The 20237-nt window shown below is 39.2% G+C and overlaps 1 protein-coding gene across 2 annotated transcripts in view; it reads left to right on the top strand.

Moving 5' to 3' along the window:
- The window catches only part of LOC138750451 (rasGAP-activating-like protein 1), a 313399-nt gene that overhangs the window by 170667 nt on the left and 122495 nt on the right, over positions 1 to 20237 (top strand). For both annotated transcript variants that reach the window (XM_069912509.1, XM_069912508.1), the window contains exons 10-11: positions 2605 to 2691; positions 6771 to 6924. In XM_069912509.1, coding sequence (XP_069768610.1) covers positions 2605 to 2691; positions 6771 to 6924 — 241 coding nt within the window. The remainder of the gene's footprint in view (positions 1 to 2604; positions 2692 to 6770; positions 6925 to 20237) is intronic.

Here is a 20237-nt window from a genome sequence, read left to right as displayed (position 1 = left end):
CCCCGGATTCCATTCCTCAGGAAGAGTCTCCAGGTGGTCGGGAATGCATGTTGGAGCAGAAGCAGCTTCCATCCTAGTAGCTATATATTAGTTTATTAAATTGTACTGACAATAACCACAACAGCAGTGCGAGTATAAGACAGCTTTAATAAACTAATATGTACACTAAGAGTTCTTGTCTCTCTGCAAGATGAACCTGGAAGGCTAGACTGTAGCTCTGGACTGCAGCTCTGGACTGCTTTATATACAAGGTCACCGGGATGATTCCTGGTGACCTAGTGGTGTAATTACATATCACCACACCTTTGGCCTTAAAAAGGAGGGTGCTTTTCTTCAACCTGGTGTGACCCAATTTTACCTCTTTCATTTTTTTCCTTACTGGAAGATGTGAAACAAATAAACATGCTTATTCTGTTGCTCAATTACCATTTTTTTTGTGTGTGGTGAGGTTCAGAATTTGAATTCAGGAAGTGAGTGACATGGTTAGCATAGCAGTTAGCACAATGCTGTTTACAGCCCCTGCAACCCAGGTTTGAATCCAGCGCTGTCTGTAAGGAGTTTACACGTTCTCCCTGTGTCTGTGAGGGTTTACTCTGGGTTCTCTGGCTTCCTTCCACCTTTCAAAATATACGTGGGCTGTAGGTCAATCGGGTGTAATTGGGCATCACAGGCTCATGGGCTGAAAGGGTCTGTGACCATGCTGTATGTCTAAATTTAAAAGTTTGAGATCAACGTTCAATGCAATGATGTCTTAGTGCACAAAGTTAAATGAAATATAATTTCAAGCATCAAAGTGGCATTCTTCTGTTTATCTGCCTCTGTATTCTCAATGAGGTCTAAGCTGAGATGAAATGAAACAAAATATTAACACTTGGGCATCAAAGGGGAAACGCTTCATCTCAGAGCTCGCACAAAAGGAGATACTTTTGGCTGTTGAAACTCTATTGGTTTGCCATAGGATATCATTGCAGGTTGTGATTTATGTTTGGGCCTCCCATCAACAGATGAAAAGAGCTCAGTACAATGCTCAGTTCAATTTCTGGTCTCTCAGAAAATGAAGCCATCCATGTTTGCAAACAGCAGGACCTGGATGATGTTCAGACAGAGGCAGGGAAGTGGCGAAAAAACACTTCTGCATCAAGAGTACATCGTAATGATAATCTCCAACAACACAGAGTGTGACCATTTATCCCTCATATTCAGTTGTATTACTATCACTAGGGGGTGGGGAGAAGAACTGATCACCATCGATCAGAAATTTAACTGGAGCAGCCAGGTAAAAACTCTGGCGGCAAGAGCAGGACAGAGACTGGAATCACCACCCCCTTCTGAAGGGCAAATTAGTACTGAGTGATAAATGCTTGACTTGCCAGTGATAAGTGCTTTCAGAAAATGAATGCAGTCTGAACCTCACTGAAATTTAATGTAGGTGAGGGATAATTCCTCAGCCTGGTATGGGGGCACCAATACTTCTGAGTGGAAAGCCCTTCGGTAGGCACAATCCAGTACATCACAGACAAACTCCCCATCTATATGGAACACTGCCGTCAGAGAGCAGCAGCAATCATCAAGGATCCACAACACCCAGGACATGCTCTGTACTTGCTGCTGCCATCAGGAAAGAAGTAGAGGTGGCACAAGATTCACACCACCAGGTTCAGGAACAGCTGCTACCCCTCCACCATCAGACTCCTCAACAAGAAACTCAATCAGAGATACATTTAAGGACTTACTTTGCACTCAAATCTGATTCTGTTTCCTAACATACTCATATTTTCACATTTATGTAGCTCCTTTTGAAATCCTCAACTTGCTCTATAACATGAGGGACTTTTAAAATGTAGTGACTGTTCTGGTGTGAGAAATTCATTAACATATACATACAGAGTAAGCTCCCACAGTAATAAGAAGATGGTCTGTTCGGAGATGTTGATTGAAACTATTGTCCAGGAGAAGACACTAATTTTTATTGCCATATCACAGAATTTTCTAAATCCACTTTTGAGAGTATCAAGGACTTGAATTAATGGCACATTCAAACGATGAACTGCACTTGCTCTGCACTAAGCTGGTAGCCCCAGATTTGTGGTCAAGACATTGGAGAGGTACCTGCATCCATCTAGAGGTGATCTTGCCACCATCTAAGTCAGGGGTGGCCAACCTTTTAATTTTTAATATAGATATTCAACACGGCAACAGGCCATTTCGGCCCACGAGTCCGTTCCACCCAATTAACCTACACCCCATTATGTACTCGTGGGCCAAAATGGCCTGTAACTGTGCTGTGTGTCTAAATTAAAAATTAAAAGATTGCCCACCCCTTTTCTAAGCTAAGGCTGACAACTTCGAGTATTGTTGGCTATGGTCAGTCACTTTGCTGATATATTATCAAGATAATATTAATTGGTTTTAATTTGTATATAAAATCACATACAATTTTTAAAGCCAAATGTTATTGCATGGTCATTAAGGATAACTGAATGTATCATTTTTCTACTTACTTCAATTAAAATGTCTAATTTATATTTTAAAATCCATTATCAAAGTAGTGCTCCATTTATAAAAGAAATGTGACGTGCAACATGGCATTCTCCTTTCTTTCAGAGTGCTGCTATTGCCAGACCGACCAAAGGAGCCACTCTGCCTGAATCTTCACAACCTTATGATGGAAGCCTTGCATCCATGAACTGGGTGGGTGGTGAAGTTATGAATCATACAATAGTGTAACAGCACAGTAAAAGATTTATAATTATATAAAGTGGAAAGGGTGACTGAAGTGAACACAGGATAAGAAAGGGGAATTGGTATTGGGTAATGAGGAAATAGCGGAAGCTTTAAATGACTATTTTGTGTCAGTCTTCATGGTGGAAGACATATTTACCATGCCAAAGACAGAGGTTAGTCATACAATGGTAAGTGAGGACCTGGATACAATAGCTATCTCTAAAGAAGGGGTGCTGTGCATATTTGTGAGCCTAAAGATTGAAAAGTTCCCTGGTCCTGATGGAATGCATCCCAGGGTAATGAAAGAAATGGCAGAAGTTACAGTTGACACTTTGGGTGATCATTTACCAAAATTTTATGGCCTCTGGACAGGTCCTGGCAGATGAGAAGATAATGAATGTCACACAATTGTTCAAAAACAAGATATAAGAATAAGGCAGGTAACTATAGGCCAGTTGTGACATCAGCAGTTGGAAAAATGCTTCAATCCATCAGTAAAGTAGAAATAGGGATGTATCTGGAAAAAAATTGGCAGACGCTGCATGGATTCAGCAGAGGGCCGATCCTGTTTGACAAACTTACTGAAGGATATATTGAGTGCAGTAGATGGAGGGGAACAGATGTACATTATTTACTTGGATTTCTAGAAGGCTTCAATAAATTGCCACCTCAAAGGCTCATCCATAAGATAAGGATGCACGGAGTTGGGGGTGACATGTTAGCGTGGATAGAGGATTGGATAACCAATAGAAAGCAGAGAGTTGGGGTACAGGGGTGTTTTTCTAGTTGGCAATCAGTGGTGAACGGGTGCTGCAGGGGTCGGTACTGGGCCCACAACTGTTCACAAAATACGTTAATGATCTGGAAGGGGACTTTGTGTAGTGTATCTAACTTTGCTGATCACATTAAATTGAGTGGGAGACAAATGGTGCAGAGGATACGGAGAGTCTGCAGAGATATATTGTGGAAAGTTTAAGTGAAGTTATTCACTTTGGAAGAAAAAATGGAAGACCAGATTATTACTTAAATGTCAAGCAATTGTAGCATGCTGCTGTGCAGAAGGACTTGGGAGTGCTGGTGCATGAAACGTTTAAAGGTTTACCAAGTGCTTCAGGCTATCAGGAAGGCAAATGGAATGATGGCCTTCATTGCTAGAGAGATTGAGTTTATGAGCAGGGAGCTAATGCTCCAAAAGTGAAGGATACTGGTGAGGCCACCTTTGGAGTACTGCCTGCAGTTCTGGTCTTCTTACTTGAGGACAGATCAACAGGCCATGGAGGCAGTGAAGAGGAAGTTCACTAGATTGATTCCAGAGATGAGGAGTTTAGCCTATGAGGATAGATTGAATTGTCTGGGATTGTAATTGCTGGAATTCAGAATAATGAGCAGGTATCTTAAAGAAATGTATAAAATTATGAAAGAAATAGATAAGATCATGGTAGGTAAGTTTTTTTCACTGGTAGGTGAGAACAGGGGCATAGCCTCAAGATTTAGAGTAGTAGATTTTGGACGGAGATGAGCAGGAACTGCTTTTTCCAGAGAGTGGTGAATCTATGGAATTCTCTGCCCTTGAAAGCAGTGGAGGTTACCGCATAAACATATTTAAGACAATGTTGGATAGATTTTTACATATAGGTAGTCCTCGACGTCTGACCTATGCGAGCTACATCCACCGCACATAAGACCAAAATTAAAAAAAATCTTTTATTAAAACTATTGTACAAGTACATATTTTGTATTAAAAGTACTGTTTACAGGCGTCTCTGCTCCCGGCGGCAGCCCGAAGTCCCGACTCCCTGTTCCCCGCGGCAGCCCAAGGTCCCCGTTTCCCGAGGTTCCCGTTCCCTGACTTACAACTAACCCCAAGTTACAACCAATCCTTCAGTCTTACGGTGGTAAGTCGGACCCATGATCTCATTCAATGGCAGAGCAGGCCCGACGAGCCAGATGGCCTACTCCTGCTCCTATTTCTTATGTTCTTATGAATGAAACACAATGCCCAGTTCTAGTGCAAACAGAGTTATTTGAAGTTGGAGAATTGAATATTGAGTTCCACAGGCTGCAAGGTATAAGGCATTGTTCCTCAAGCATGTGTTGAGCCCTATTCTATTCCTGTTTTATATATTCTTGTGTTAAATAATGTTCCAACTCTCCCTTCTGCAAAACGTTGCTTCTTGATGCACTGGTTATTTACAGTATATGTCTGTACTGGTTTAAACCGCACTGAACTTTGCATTTTTCAGGTTTTGCCTAATTTTGTTGCTGGGTATTTCCAACGTGTTTTGTTTATTATTCAAATTTCCTGAGTGTGCTTTTTTAATTCTGTAGCATGTCATCCAATCAATTAATCAATAAGCCCTTGATCTGACTAATAACACTAAACATATTTACAAACTAACATTTATTCCCTAATAAGGGAATGCCTCTATCTGGCAACACTTCACTTACTCGTCTAAGATTTGTCCTAGTCTCCTGATACATTCTTCATGGGCCTGACTGACATAAGATTTGAAAGAGCCAACAATTTCCTTCCATTACAATAAGAAAATGTGGAAAATTCAAAACAAAGTCAACAATCCATTTTTTAATATATTTTAAGACCACTTTTTGAAAAATTGCTTTCTTCCCTATAGTAGCTTACATTTTGCATTAGTTTGAGGGTTGAAGCAAAGTCCAAAGCAAAGTTCAGTGATTTATTGAATTAATTGAGCCTAACAATTGGATCAGATGGTTGGCGAACTTTGGTTGATACACTGTTTCATAATGAAGATTTGTTATCTGGTGATTTTCCAAAATCTGTCAGAAGGAATAAGATTTTACAATGAATGCTTTGTTAATTGTGGTACCTTTCTATGTAATGGATTCCTTTGGCTCCATTATCTATGTACAGAACTAGAATGCAGAGCATGGGTTATTTCATACAGCTGGAAGACGGCAGGTCACGTTTCACTTTCAGTTATCATCATTTGACTGTTTTATGAGCAGTGGAAATAAAATAGAATAGTGTTAAAACAAAGAGCTTCCAGAAAAGTTGATGCTGTGGTTAAAACTATTGCTTTATAAATCTTAAAACCAATTAAGTAAAGTGGGTCCATAATTGAAATCTTCAAGGGAGCATAGAGAGAGCAGTCAGGATGTGGTTTGAGATTTATATCTCAATTAACCACATATACCCTTGTAAAGGCTGCAACAGGAATTTGTTGTTAATTGATGAACAAGAAGTTGTAATTTTAGATTCCAAGATATTTAAGTATCTTATGTCTTATGTCGTGGGGCCTGATGTCTATTTATGAGTACAATCATGTTCAATGCCCTCTAAATAAGAAAACGCGTAGCTTTGTATAAATGACTCACTATTATTTGCATGACTAACCCAAGAGACAGGTGAGCTTGTCCGACCAGAGCATACATTGAAGGTCAGAGTAGTCTGAAACAAAGACCCAATTATTCCAAACAATGACAACCTTAATTTTTGTGAGACCTACTTTCATGGTAGAAATTACAAGGATTGGGAATGGATGTTTTGTTCAATTTGAATGGCTCAATTTGAGAAAAGAAAGAAAAATAAGTTATCTCATGGCAGTTGAAAGGATTAAAGGAGGGGCGTTGCAAGGAGGAATGATGTCAGTTTTTCCAATGGCAGCAAAAAAAAGCTTGCATTCATTTATCACCTTCCTTGCCCCTTGATGTGTTCTGAAGCAAATCCCAACCTCTACAAGAGCATCACTGTTGGTGAAGAAGACACACTTTGTCACCATGTGGGATTTGCCAGATTGCATAATTGCCAGGAAATATGTGCTCATGGTATAATGCTTTTATTGGATTTTCTCCTATTGGGTATCTCGTCAGTTACCTTCTGCAGAATGAACAGGCAGACAAAAGATTTAAAACTTTTTTTAAGGGGAACATGGCAATGTAGTCAACAAGTGGGATGGTCCATATTAAAGTTATAATTTCTTCCATGCCTGATGTTGAAAATTATGCTGAGAAATGGTCTGTTTATCAAGGCTTCAAGTTTACTGGGAACTCTCTCTAACCTTTTCCAGGCTGAGGATATCACTCCTCTCACAATGCTGGAAGAGGTCACCACTGTGGAGAGCAGACAAGAGGTGGCTGTGACCGTGGTGAAGATGTTTCTTGGTCAGGGCCTAGTGATACCATTCCTTGATTATCTCAACATGAGAGAAGTGAACAAAACAAGTGAGTACTGGAATCAAAGGTGTCATTTTATTTCCCCTAAGTAGGAGAACCACTCTCTGTTTAGCCATGATATATGTATAACAAATTTTTTGATCAAGTAAAAGGTGCCAGCACTGGGTAGATACTTTGAACTCATTTGATATTTAAAAGGATAATGTGACAGAGTATATAATACATATGTATAGATATGTTTTTGGGAGATAAATTGGGAAAGGTTTGTTAGAGTAGGTCACAAACAAACACTTTAAAACAGATCTTATTTAATATACTGGAGCTCTGACCCATGCTAGATGAATCGGCTCCAGAGCTTTTGCGAGAACATTTGAAGAGTGCTCAAGAGATTTCACTAATTGATTATTGTTTGCAAAAGGCAACAGATGAAAGAGCATGTCGGAGCTGCTGCTGTCTGGAAGAGAACTTGCTGTTCTGAGACAGTCATGTGGTTTTGCAAGCAGAGAGAGTCAAACAAGCTTTCTCTTAGGGGGAGAGAGAGACACACACACACACACACATAGATCACTTGTATAGTGTTGCAGCCAGCAGACAGCAGCTTGGACTGGAACAGGACAAACTGGCAAGCTTTTGGGAAAGCCCCATTTTGGAAGATGGCCTGGTCAAAGCCCTTGTGGTTCATGCAAGAGGAGAGGACTGACTGTCTAATGTTTCACTTGGAATAAGAGAAACAAAAAGGAACTCGGTGGTGACCTGAAAGAAAAAGGTTATCATCTGGAGAACTCTGAAGGGGCAAGTTTTGTCAGCAAGACACTGAAGAGGCTGATATAAAAGGAATGACCAATCTCTGTCTGAAAACCTTCCTGAGCAGTAACCATTTACCTTTCAAGCACCAAAGTCTGGTGAACTTGATAAATGTTAAATTCTGTGCACAGTATAAGAATTGCCTGCAACCAGTGAACTTGGAGGAATGAGATGTGAAATTGGACTGCGAACCAAAGAACTTTTCTGAACTTACACACACAATACATACACATGCGCTTAGAATTAGAAAGGGGCTAAGTTAAGTAAGTCAATAGAGATAAGTTAAAGTTTGATTCTATTTTCATGTTTAAAGATAATTAAAAGCAACTTTTGTTTAAATAACCATTTGTTGTGGTGAATATCTATTGCTGCTGGATTTTGGGGTCCTCTGGGCTCATAACAATAATAGAATGTTAATAAAAGCTACTGCTTTTTGAAAATGTTACTTATATGGGAGAATTGACCAACAATTCCATCCAATCTGTTGTTTTCAAATTGGAAATTTAAATTTTTTTATTTGCTCACAGTCTGGCAAAGGCAGCATCTGTTGCCCAGCCTGAATTGAGTTAGAACCAAGCACATTGGTGAGTCTGGATTCACATAAAGGCCAGACTGGGCAAGGATGGCAGATATTCCCTCCACTGATGATCGTTCATGTATGAGATGGAATAATACAACATTAATATTCCAGATTAATGTGATGGCTTGAATTTAAATTTCATAGGGCTGTGGTGGATTTTTAACTTCTATCTCTGGATTAAAATGGTAGCTAGTGTGGTACATCAGCTGTGTTTACCTGCCACCGTCACTGTACGATGGTCTTACAAGATGTTTCTACCATTTTATTTTTGTCTCATTTTGTTAGAATATTGAGTCATAAAAGAAGAGGAAAACAGGTAATTCATCCCTGGATGAATTCAGAGATTGGACAAACCACAATGACGGAGAACATTGGGGGTTGTGCCTAATCTCCCAATTTCTGTCTATGGTCAGTTAGAATCAGAATTTATTGTCATGGACATGTTACAAAATTCACTGTTTTACAGCAGCCTTACAGGTGCAAATATTTCTATAAATTACATTTAAAAAACAATAAATCAGTGCAAATGAGGAGAAAGAAAGATTGTATGGGTGGTTCATTGTTCATTCAGAAATCTGATGGTATAGGGGAAGAAGCTGTCCTTGTGCCATTGGGTTTTCATCTTCAGGCTCCTCTGCCTTCTTCGAGTGAAGAGGGCATGGCCTGGGTGGAGAGGGTTCTTGAGGATAGAGGCTGCTTTCTTAAGACACTGCCTCTTGTTGATGTCCTCGATGGAGTGAAGGCTGATGCCCCTGATGGCACTGGCTGAGTTCACAACTCTCTGTAATCTTTATCAGACTAGTGCATTGGCATCTCCACACCAGTCAGTGATGCAACCAGAGAGAATGTTCTCCATGGTATACCTGTAGAAATTTGCAAGAGTCCGGTGAGATACCAAATCTCCTCAAACTCCTCATGAAGTATTGACATGGAGGCCCCAGGACTGATCTTCAGAGATGTTTTCACCCATGAATTTGAAATTCTTAACCCTTTCCAGTGCTGAATCCTTGATGAGGACTGGTTGGTGTTCTTCTGATTTCTCTTTCTGGAAGTCCACAATCAGCTCCTTAGTTTTAATAACTTTAAGTGAAAGGTAGTTGCTACTGCGAAACCACTCAACTCGCTGATCTATCTCCCTTCCGTATGTTTCCTCTTTGCCGTCTGTGATCCTGCCAATGACTGTGGTGTCATCAGTAAATTTGTGAATGGAATTTGAATTGTGCCGAGCCACACAGTCATGAGTATAGAGTGATTAAGATGTTCCTTTAAAGTCATTTCATCTTCCATTTCAATGTTTCATTGAATTATTAGAAAATGAATTTCATATATAACTGTTAGTGTGTGTTTTACAAATGCTTCATAGTATTAAGTTGCAATATTTAGACTTCTTTGCTACTTCACAGCGTATAGCTTCAGCCCTGTTTACAAATACAAGGAGACCAAAGACAAGAAGTTCTGAATTCTGATGCAGTCATTGAAAGTGGGGCCCAGCCCATAGAACCAGTGATGACATGTCCACAGTTCCCTGGAGGCCTCATTAAATTGTGCCTTTGAAAATAAGTTCCTGTCAGTCTTCCTTACAGTTATACGTTGAAGCAGTTTCAGAGAATTCATACAGTGAATATGTGGGCAGTAACTATTAGGTGCATAAATATGCTAATCTGTTCCAGAAACGCACCACACATGACAGTAAGTCTTGGGGATGATTCTTGCTGTGCAATTTTGTGACATGAATCTAATCAGGTAGTTACTTGTCCATGCCCAAATTTTACCTGGGCTTTACTGCTTGCCAGCATAGGATGCTTCACTTGGAATAAAATATTGTTCACCAAAAGGTGAGCGTTTTCACTTCTGGCCTTGTGATGAAAGGAAAGGGCATTGATGAAACAGGTGAACGTGATTGGGCACAGGACGGGGCCTGAGGAACTTTTAGCGTTGGGTGATTAATGTTCAACAACTTTAATAATCTTCATTTTTGCAAGGCATACCACGAACCACTGGAGTGCATTTCTTTTGATGTTCATTGACACAGTTTTACCAAGGAAGGTGCCTTGACATTACATTTTGGTGAATGTTACCTTGATGTCAAACCAGTCACTCTCACCTCACCTCTGTAATTCAGCTCTTTCGTCCATACATGGACGAATAATGAGGTCTGAGCTGAGTGATTCTGCAGAAACCCAGATAGGACATCATCATTGAATAAGCTATTAATAAATACATTCTGTAACAGCATCCATCACTTTAAGAAAGGTAATTAGCTGGATTGGATATTTCCTGATATTTGGCAGTAGGACATACCTCAGCAATTTTCCACATTGCTGAGGTGAATTCAGTGTTGGAACAGCTTGGCTAGAGGTGCAGCTAGTTCTGAAATGCTAGTCTTCAGGCCACAGAAGCCTCATTTGATTAACATCCTTTATACTTTGATAGGTCTATTGTTGCTTCTGGCACGTCCTTCAACACTTGTCACTGAACCAGTGCTTCAAACCCAAAAACCCATACTCCAATTTAACCAAGAGAAGGGCAAGATGTGAATAAATTCAGAGATGTTGTGCAACAAATGGCCAGTTTTGTTAAAGTGCAAATTTCGTTAAATTCAAACCAACACTCAAGCGTATTATTTATCAGTAGGCTTGACCCAGGCAAAGGATTCAATATCTTTATCAAAGGCATTGACACTAATAAATATTAAACGTAGTGGTTTGTTTACAAGCACACATTGTGCATGTTGAGTCTCTAAGTTCTTGGTGTAAAATTATTGTGAAACTGTGACATTGTTGCGAAGATAACAGCACAAAACCCTTCTGTTAAATAATTAATATAAACACACTACTGGTTACAGAGAAAACGGCATATTCATATTCCCTGCTTAAAAGTACATGATATAGTGAAACAGTAACATCTTTTCCAAAAAGCCTATTTTTTTTTTTTAAAAGAGTTGCACAATTCAATTTATCAGGCCAAATTCAGACTTGGTATTGGGTAATGTTACTGATCATGGTTCAGATATTTTAATAGCAGGAGCATTTTCAAAGTACAGTGTGAATGCAGAATCAGGATGCTCTATCAAGGGAAAAGAGAATCTCCCGTTGTTGGGGTGGGGGGGAGCTAGGGTTAGGGTCAGTTAATAGTATGTTATACAGTATATAACAGTATATGCCTGTCCCGCATCGGACTTGTCAGCCACAAACGAGCCTGCAGCTGACGTGGACTTTTTACCCCCTCCATAAATCTTCGTCCGCGAAGCCAAGCCAAAGAAGACAGTATATAGTGTTTCAAATGGAAAAAAAATACTGTGCTTACTGGAAATAAAAAAAAATTGTTGGAATGTTCAACATGCCAGGAGTCAGATATGCAGAAGAAGCTATTTTAATTCACCCCCCCCCCTTCCCGGCTAGCTGAATCTTTTTAGCAATTTCAGTCTTCCAGCAACTTTTCCAAAACTCTTGGTATATTTGGCCTGTGCTAAAGGAAATAGACTGTTGCACATGGCACCAATTCCAGTTGACTTTATTAGCTGTTATTTCAGATAGGGCTGACCATATTGGCGCATGTAAAACTAAATCAGTACTTCAAATCATGAAATGCTCACAGGAGTTTAAAACAATTCTGCTGAACTCCAAACAAGAAGCGAGTTTGACGTCATTCTTCCATTTGTTTTGGACCTTGTAATTCTTGGAAGAAAGGTTATTTCACAGGACGTAGAATTATGTACTGCAGATTCTATTAAGAGATTAAATATCAGCCACTGCAAAGTGGATATTGGCATCATTCATTTTATGTTCTGCAGACTTTTTTAAATAACTTTATTTATTAGTTCAACAAGGTTATCACATACAGTAAAAAAAAGTACATATTATGAACGATAAAAAAATTATATATAAAAAAGAAGAAAAAAAGAAAGAAGACCCCCCCTCCCCCTCTCAGCCACCTCTCTTTAGGAGAGCCAAAGAGAAAAAAAACCTGAAATATATTTACTAAAATCTAATCAAGGTAAATCTAAATGTAAATATTCTGAATATAAAGACCACTTATTAAGAAAAAAATGAATAATTATCATGTAAAACATATGTGATTTTTTCCATTACCAATCAAGTTTTCATCTCATTATAATTACAATCACATTAATCTCATATTAATAACAATCACATTAGCATTTTTCCATGTACTTGCTATACATTTTTTTGCTACAGATAAAGCTAAATATACAAAAGCAATCTGAAATTTGTCTAATCCCAAATCTTTCAAAGGCTTCAACTCACCCAACAAAAATATTGTCGGGTCCAGAAGTATTTTGATCTTATACAAATGTTCCAAAAACAATTGAATTGCTTTCCAAAAAGATTGTATATGTACACATAACAAAACAGCATGAAAAAAAGTTTCAACCAAATTACCACATCTAAAACAAGAGTCTGATTCACTAAAACCATTTTTTTAAAACTTTTCAGGTGTTAAGTACAATTGATGTAAAAAATTGTAATTAACCATTGCATAATGGACATTTATCAATCTAGTAACACTGTCATGACAAATATCTAATCAGTCATCCTCGCAAAAAGTAAGGTTAATATCTTTTCCCCATTTAATCTTAGATCTATCCCATCCCTTTTTTTCCATACTTTCCTGTAATATTTGGTACATCAATGAAATATATCCCTTCTTTGGTACAATCACAAGAAAAGATTCAAATTTAGTCAATCATATCTCTACCAAATATTTGTTTTACTAAGGATCGAAGTTGATAATAAATGAATAAAGAATTCTCATTAATACCAAAATCTTCCCTCATTTGATTAAAAGATAAAAAATTATCTTCTTTAAAAACAATCCTCCAAGTTTTTTATACCTTTAGATTTCCAATGTAATAAACATTGATTATACATTGAAAAAGGAATAAGTTGGTTATTATATAATGGTGTTAAAATCAATAATTTACCCTTAGAACCTATCGTTCTATTTTTCCTTATCCATAACTTCATTAAATGTTTTAGTATAGGCACATTATATTATTGTAATAAATTTAAATTCCACCGAAACAAAAATTGATGTATTTCAAAAAAAGAATTTTTTATATAGGATCCTCAAATAAAAATATATAGGCCCTCCAAATAAAAATAATATTTGTTAATAAGAGAAAAGAAAAACAACAAAAAAACCTACCAAAAGGTAGTAACTCCTTAAAAAAACTGGGTGTGGATTACCCACTAGTGACTGATGACTAACAAAGAAGTTAGTGCAATCCCCTCCTCCCCAGCCAGCCAATCAAAAGTATTAACATATTACCAAAAAAATCAGCCTTGAGATTCCAGTCCAGATGATGAACTCATTTCAAGAGTAGGTGAACTCTTTCCATTCCCTTTCTTTCCACTTCTGCTATTTTGCCCATTTCCAAGTCCATCAGATTTTCTTTTATGAGATAATGGTGGTCTTCTTCATTGTCCTCTGACATCCGGTAACGAATTAGCAAAAACCATTGCTTCATGCTCACTCTCAAAGAATTGAGACTGATAGTTTCCATAAAACACTTTCAACACAGCAGGATAACGAAAGGCAAATTTGTAACCTTTACACCATAAAACATCTTTAACTGGATTAAATTCACGTCGGCGTCTGATGATATCTTGACTCAAATCAGGGTAGAAGAAAACTCTACTATTCTGAACCATCATTGGAGCTTGCCTTTGTCTTGCATTTTGAACTGCAAGTCGAAGAATTGTCTCTCTGTCCAAACAATTCAAACAATGAACTAACACAGGTCTTGGAGGTTGATCAGGTAGGGGTGGCCTTCTTAAAGCTCTATGTGCTCTTTCCAATACCAATCCATCCGGAAAAGACTCTTCCCCCAACATCTGGGGAATCCAATTTTTAAAAAATTTGACAGGATATTGACTTTCTATACCTTCTGGCAAATCCACAATTTTCACAATATTTCTTCTGCTTTGGTTTTCCAAATAGTCTATTTTTTTTTTGTTAACTCTTTTTCCCGGGCTCCAAATCTTTAACTGATTTTTCCACCTTTACTATTGTTTCTGTATTGGATTGTACCTGTTGTTTACATTCAGAAAAAGAAGCTTCAAATTTTTAAAAGTTTTCCCGATTTTCTTTAACTTCTGCCTTAACCACAGTAAGGTCTGAAATTATATCAGTATTCATTTGAACCAGCTGGTTCAATTGACCAGTAATAACATCCAAATAAGAAGCAATACCTTCAAACATCATGTAAACAGGCTGAGGTGCAGTTTGAAATGCAGGATCCGATTCCATAAGTTGTAACTCACTTTCTTCCAGCTCTTTTTCCATTTCCTGTGCAATGGTAGAGTAAGGTAAGTCCTCTTCTTAGTGTTCTTCAAAAGGCAGCATTCTAGTCATTTTGCTGCGAGTTTGGACACCCAACGATGGCCCCCCGACTTCCTCAGGGGGTTATCGCTGATGTCCCCCCACAGACCATTTTTTCATAAAATTACGTTCTTCATAATTAATGACACCACCCAAGCCCACAATCGCTGCAGACTGCGTGTCTGCCTTCACAGTCCTCTTCCTCTGTGCTCCCGTCTCTTCCAATGGGAGTGTTCGTTGTAACAAGCCTCCAGGCTCATGCCCGACTCCTCGGGAGTGCACTCCTTCCTCCGCCAAACGGGTCGAACCAGCACCATCTTGAGACTGGTAAGTAGCTGTTACCTTAACTTTTGTCCCCACCGGCGATCGTTGAAGCTTGGAGATTGCTGATAATGGATCTGAGGCTGTTCCAAGTCGTTTAGTCCCCAATTCTTCTGCACTTCAAAACTGTATTTTCTTTTGTAAGTGAGACTTAATTTTTTTTGCATTAGCATAATGGCTCACCAAAATATCAAACTGGAAATTAAAGTTTTAAAATTAAAAATAAAGGGTTAAAAAATGGGCACTTAAAAGTCTGACCAGAGAGGGCAGGGATTACACGTCTAGTCTCTACGCCATCTTGCCACGCCCCCATCCTGCAGACTTATAAATGTTTTTACTTATAAATGAGCGCTTCATATCTGTTCTCAATCTTAATTTAGTTAAAACTACATGAGATCTTCTGGTGTTCACTGGCTTTAATTCTGATTAATTTTAGAAATGATTAAAATCTTTAATTTATGACAATTAATCCCTGATGGTTTATTTGGCTGTGTATTCTCCCCTGTTTATTTGCATTGGCTCTTCACAACTGTAAAGCATAAAGTCAGTCCTCGCTATAAGGAAAACCAGATGTTTTTTTTTAAGGATGGAAGTCACAACAGATTCCCCTTCAGTATTGATACTAAGCCATTTTGCAGGATTCACTGGATGTGTTTTGATGTTAATTATGTTGTCATGTCACGAGTAAAGGTTCATGATAGTTTATCATGAGATGGTTTCCGTCAAAACTTTAAATCTTTTCTAATAATATTTTCAGTATATGTATGATTCATCAACAGATAAAGTTAAAAAGGTACAACTGTCCACGCAACAATGAATGAGGAAACACTGTAAAAGTGCCGCAGCAATTATTGCTAATGTAAATCGGATTTAAGTCAGTGATGAGGCATTAATTTATAGTATGAATAGATCTGTGACTTTAAAGCAGTATAGACCTTCCTAGATTTATAATTATTAAATATCTGACAGAAGTAAGACACAAAAGTCTGCAGACACAGTGGTTAAAGTAAAAACACAATGCTGGAGAAATTCAGCAGGTCAAACAGTGTCCTTTATATTAGCAAAGATAAAGATACATAACCAATGTTTCGGGCTTGAGCCCTTCATCATGGTATGAAAACAATAAAACTCCTTGGATCCAGAATTCAAGCAACCAGCAAAGAAAATCGACATAAATAGTTAAAAATTAAAATAAATAAGAATAAAATAATAGGTAATAAATATATAAGCTTAAAATTGTATAAGTAAAAGTTCTCTGAAGTAGCACATAAAGCTTTGGTGAAGATGGGAGCAAATATTCAGCCAGCGGAGGGCCTTGGTCATGCTTTTCTCATAGCAGCTGTTTGAATAAATTTATGTGAAACAGCAATGGCATCACCCAGGATGAAGAGCTGGTTGATGCCGCTCGCTGTTGGGGTGACTCTCTCAGAGCGTATCCTTATCCCTGCTAAGTAAGAGTTTCCCAGTCAGCGACACTCTCTGTAAACTTGGGTGAGGGTGGCTTAATTATCCATAATGTTATTGTTCGTCTTTCAGGTGACTCCGTGGAGGGGGAGGAACCTGCAGATGCAGGTTAAATATTTTTGTAGAATGTAACTGAAAATAAAGTACTGGGTAAATTGCTTTAAGGTTTATATATTCATGCAAGTGAAGTTTGTTCAGTGTAAGTACAGGATAGTATATTTGTCTTTTGTTTTTTTAAATTGTTTATTCTTAATGCAGATGTATTAATTAGGCATTGTAAAAGTGAGTCTCAAGCAAATGGAAAAATGCGCTGATCTGGCATCTACCAATCGCTATAGTTGCCATATACCAGAGCTTTTAGTGTAGTAGCAAAAATCCATTGGTCTCACTGGAGTATGTCTTCAATTTAAGAACCCATTTTTTGCTCACTAGTGTCCATCCAGAGGAACACAACACATATTGCATTTTGCTCAGCCTTTAATTTTATGACATTTTGCATAACAAAATGTTTTCAGAAATAGATATTTTTTGTAAATGATGTATCATTATGTCCAGTTCTGAAGCAGCCACTTTCTGGCATTTGGTGGAGCCTGATGAAGGATTAAGAAGCTGTTGGCAAACTGTTGTGTTAGCCAGAGGTTTGTGACATGGTCCTTTGGATCCTTTCCATGTCTTTCCTTATGGATTTAGCTATAGGTTACCTAGGATGGGTTACTTCACCAACTGTTAATGGCTGCTCTTATATATACTATCTCGGCTGCACCATTTCATCAGATGCAAGGATCAACAACGAGATAGACAACAGACTCACCAAGGGAAATAGCGCCTTTGGAAGACTACACAAAAGAGTCTGGAAAAGCAACCAACTGAAAAACCTCACAAAGATAAGCGTATACAGAGCCGTTGTCATACCCACACTCCTGTTCGGCTCCGAATCATGGGTCCTATACCGGCATCACCTACGGCTCCTAGAACGCTTCCACCAGCTTTGTCTCCGCTCCATCCTCAACATTCATTGGAGCGACTTCATCCTCAACATCGTACTCGAGATGGCAGAGGCCAACAGCATCGAATCCACACTGTTGAAGATCCAACTGCACTGGATAGGTCACGTCTCCAGAATGGAGGACCATCGCCTTCCCAAGATCGTGTTATATGGCAAGCTCTCCACTGGCCATCGTGTCAGAGGTGCACCAAAGAAGAGGTACAAGGACTGCCTAAATAAATCTCTTGGTGCCTGCCACATTGACCACCGCCAGTGGGTTGATATCGCCTCAAACCATGCATCTTGGCGCCTCACAGTTCAGCAGGCAGCAACCTCCTTTGAAGAAGACCGCAGAGCCCACCTCACTGACAAAAGACAAAGGAGGAAAAACCCAACACCCAACCCCAACCAAAAAATTTTCCCCTGCAACCACTGCAACCGTGTCTCCCTGTCCCGCATCGGACTTGTCAGCCACAAACGAGCCTGCAGCTGACGTGGACATTTACCCCTCCATAAATCTTCGTCCGCGAAGCCAAGCCAAAGACCTAAGATGGGTTACTTCACCAACTGTTAATGGCTGCTCTTATTATTCGTGCCAGGTGTGATCCTGGTGAATTGAAGAAGAGACTAAAAAACCCAAGTGTTTTATATTCTTTGTTCTTGTGACTTTTTTTTATATATAATTTATAATGCTTGCATGTGCATTTGGTTCAAATACATTGGACCAGAAATTTGACCAAAATATTCAGGGCTAGATTTGAATATTCCTAGCAGGAGCACTGGGCTGTTGGGAAAGATGGTAAAGGAGGAAGATACAGCAGAAGGAATATTCTCATGGAGCATCTTCTCTCTGTTACCATCCCTCTCCCTCTATAACACATTCACAATTGACCCTTGTTGTAAAATCCAGTCGATAGCTTTTGTTTATTTTTCTTTGTTTTGGATTTTTAAAAATCTCTCATTCACATAACTGCGCTTAAAAGAAACTGGAGCCTTGGAATCAGTAAAGTTTCATCTCGTCGCAATGCAGTGATTCCTCGGTTGGGGTCGGGAACTTTAATGTAACCTTTTGCCCTCCTCAGACCTCAGTGTCAAGCTGAAACTTGGTTCAGCTCTTTGCAGTGTTTATGCATCATGCCCAACCTTCTTCTCTCCTTCACAGGTTTTTCCAAAGTCCAGAAACCTTGGGTTCAGATTCCATTTAGAAGAGTGGCTTCTTTTGATAATATGTATCCCATCCTCAGTTATAAACCTTGTTCCTGACATTGAATTAAAAGCAAAGAAGATCAACACCAAAGCTGTAACATCAATGACTGTGGTTGAAAGTGAAATGGGATTCTAGTGGCTCCAGCTTTTATCTGTCTTTATTTCATATTTGCAGCATCTGCAGTATTTTAGTGTTGTATCAAATTGAGAGTAATCGTCCCACCAACAATTATAATTTAATTGGAAATTTGATGAAATGCCACCAGAGTTCTCAGATTTGCAGTGTTACCATGGAAACAGTATCTTCCCACTGAAGACTATGGAGCCTTTAAATGTTTAAATTGCTTCTCAGGAATTCTGAGCACAGACAGGAGAAGGAAAATGTTGCTTGATAAATACCAACAGCCAAATAGCTTGGCCTTTCACACTGAGATTTTTCGTATGAGAGTGTGGGGTAAGCATTCGAGGGGAGATCTATTGCATTGAGTAAAAAGAATATTGTTGAATCTAAACAGATAAGATTTTGGTGAGAAATTATAAAGCCACTCTTTTTTAATTTTAATTTTAATGTAGACATAGAGGATAGTAACAGGCCATTCCAGCCCATGAGCCTGTGCCCAGCCTCAGTGAATCCCTCAGCATGTACTCCTACAGCATTGAATGTGCCCGTCGGCAGCATTCCCTTGATAGGCCTTTTCACACCGCTGGCCAAGAGGTGACCCTAGTTGGACCCGGTGAATTTCCTGGGAATGCAGGACCTCCCGGGCCTTTAACAACGTGGTCCAAATTCCCAGGAATTTTCCCTCCCTGGCAATTGGGGGGGGGGGTCCTCACCCCCAACCAATGACACATTACATACTCACATGAGTAATGGTAAGTTAATCTCCCATCTGTCGGTCGCTCGCACCCCCACTCATTCCCTCCCTCCCCCCCCATCCCGCATTGTGCTGCCATCGCGATGTGCTGAAGCCGCCCGCTATTGTCAGGAGGTATGAATCTTTTAATTTGAATTTTAATCACCTACATGACATAGCACACAAACGCTGACGTCCTGAGGCTTCCCCTGCTTGACATCGTAGATAGGGCCACAGACCTGCTTAAAATTCCCTGGCTGACCTTATCACACCGCAGATTCAAGGGAGGGTTCCTGGGAATCTTCATTTTACACTGCAGTGTGGAAAGGCCTACTGACATCATGATGTGCTGAAAGACCATATTTGTTAAGGGGGATGTTGGTTAAAATATGCAGAGCTGAATCACTCAGCAATGAAACCTGGGCATAACATCAGGATAAGGAGCTGGGTCTTTAGAATTATGATAAGAAGATCCTATAGGCAGAGGGTGTAAAATATTGGAGTTCTCTTCCCAGCAACTGAATACTTGGAGTATATTCTAGGTGACAGCAAGAGATTTAACGAGAGTTTGAGGACAAGGAGGCATGTGAAGAACAGGATCTGATGTAATACCATTGAAAAGTAGAGCAGGCTTCTCTTCCTTTTTATAATTTACTCCACTGGGCGGCCCTCCCTTGTGGAACAATTAAACTGGGAGATTAATGGAAGAAGGACAGTTTCTGAAGTGTAGTTCAAATTATAGATCAGTGCCTGATAGGGCCAGAGAGTGCAATGTCAAAATAGCCTTGTGTCAATCGGAGAAGTA

Source organism: Narcine bancroftii, unplaced genomic scaffold (assembly GCF_036971445.1).
Source record: "Narcine bancroftii isolate sNarBan1 unplaced genomic scaffold, sNarBan1.hap1 Scaffold_151, whole genome shotgun sequence".
NCBI classification, from domain to species: Eukaryota; Metazoa; Chordata; class Chondrichthyes; order Torpediniformes; family Narcinidae; genus Narcine; species Narcine bancroftii.
Note: the sequence above shows the minus strand (reverse complement) of the source record. Positions and strands in the feature narration are given on the sequence as shown.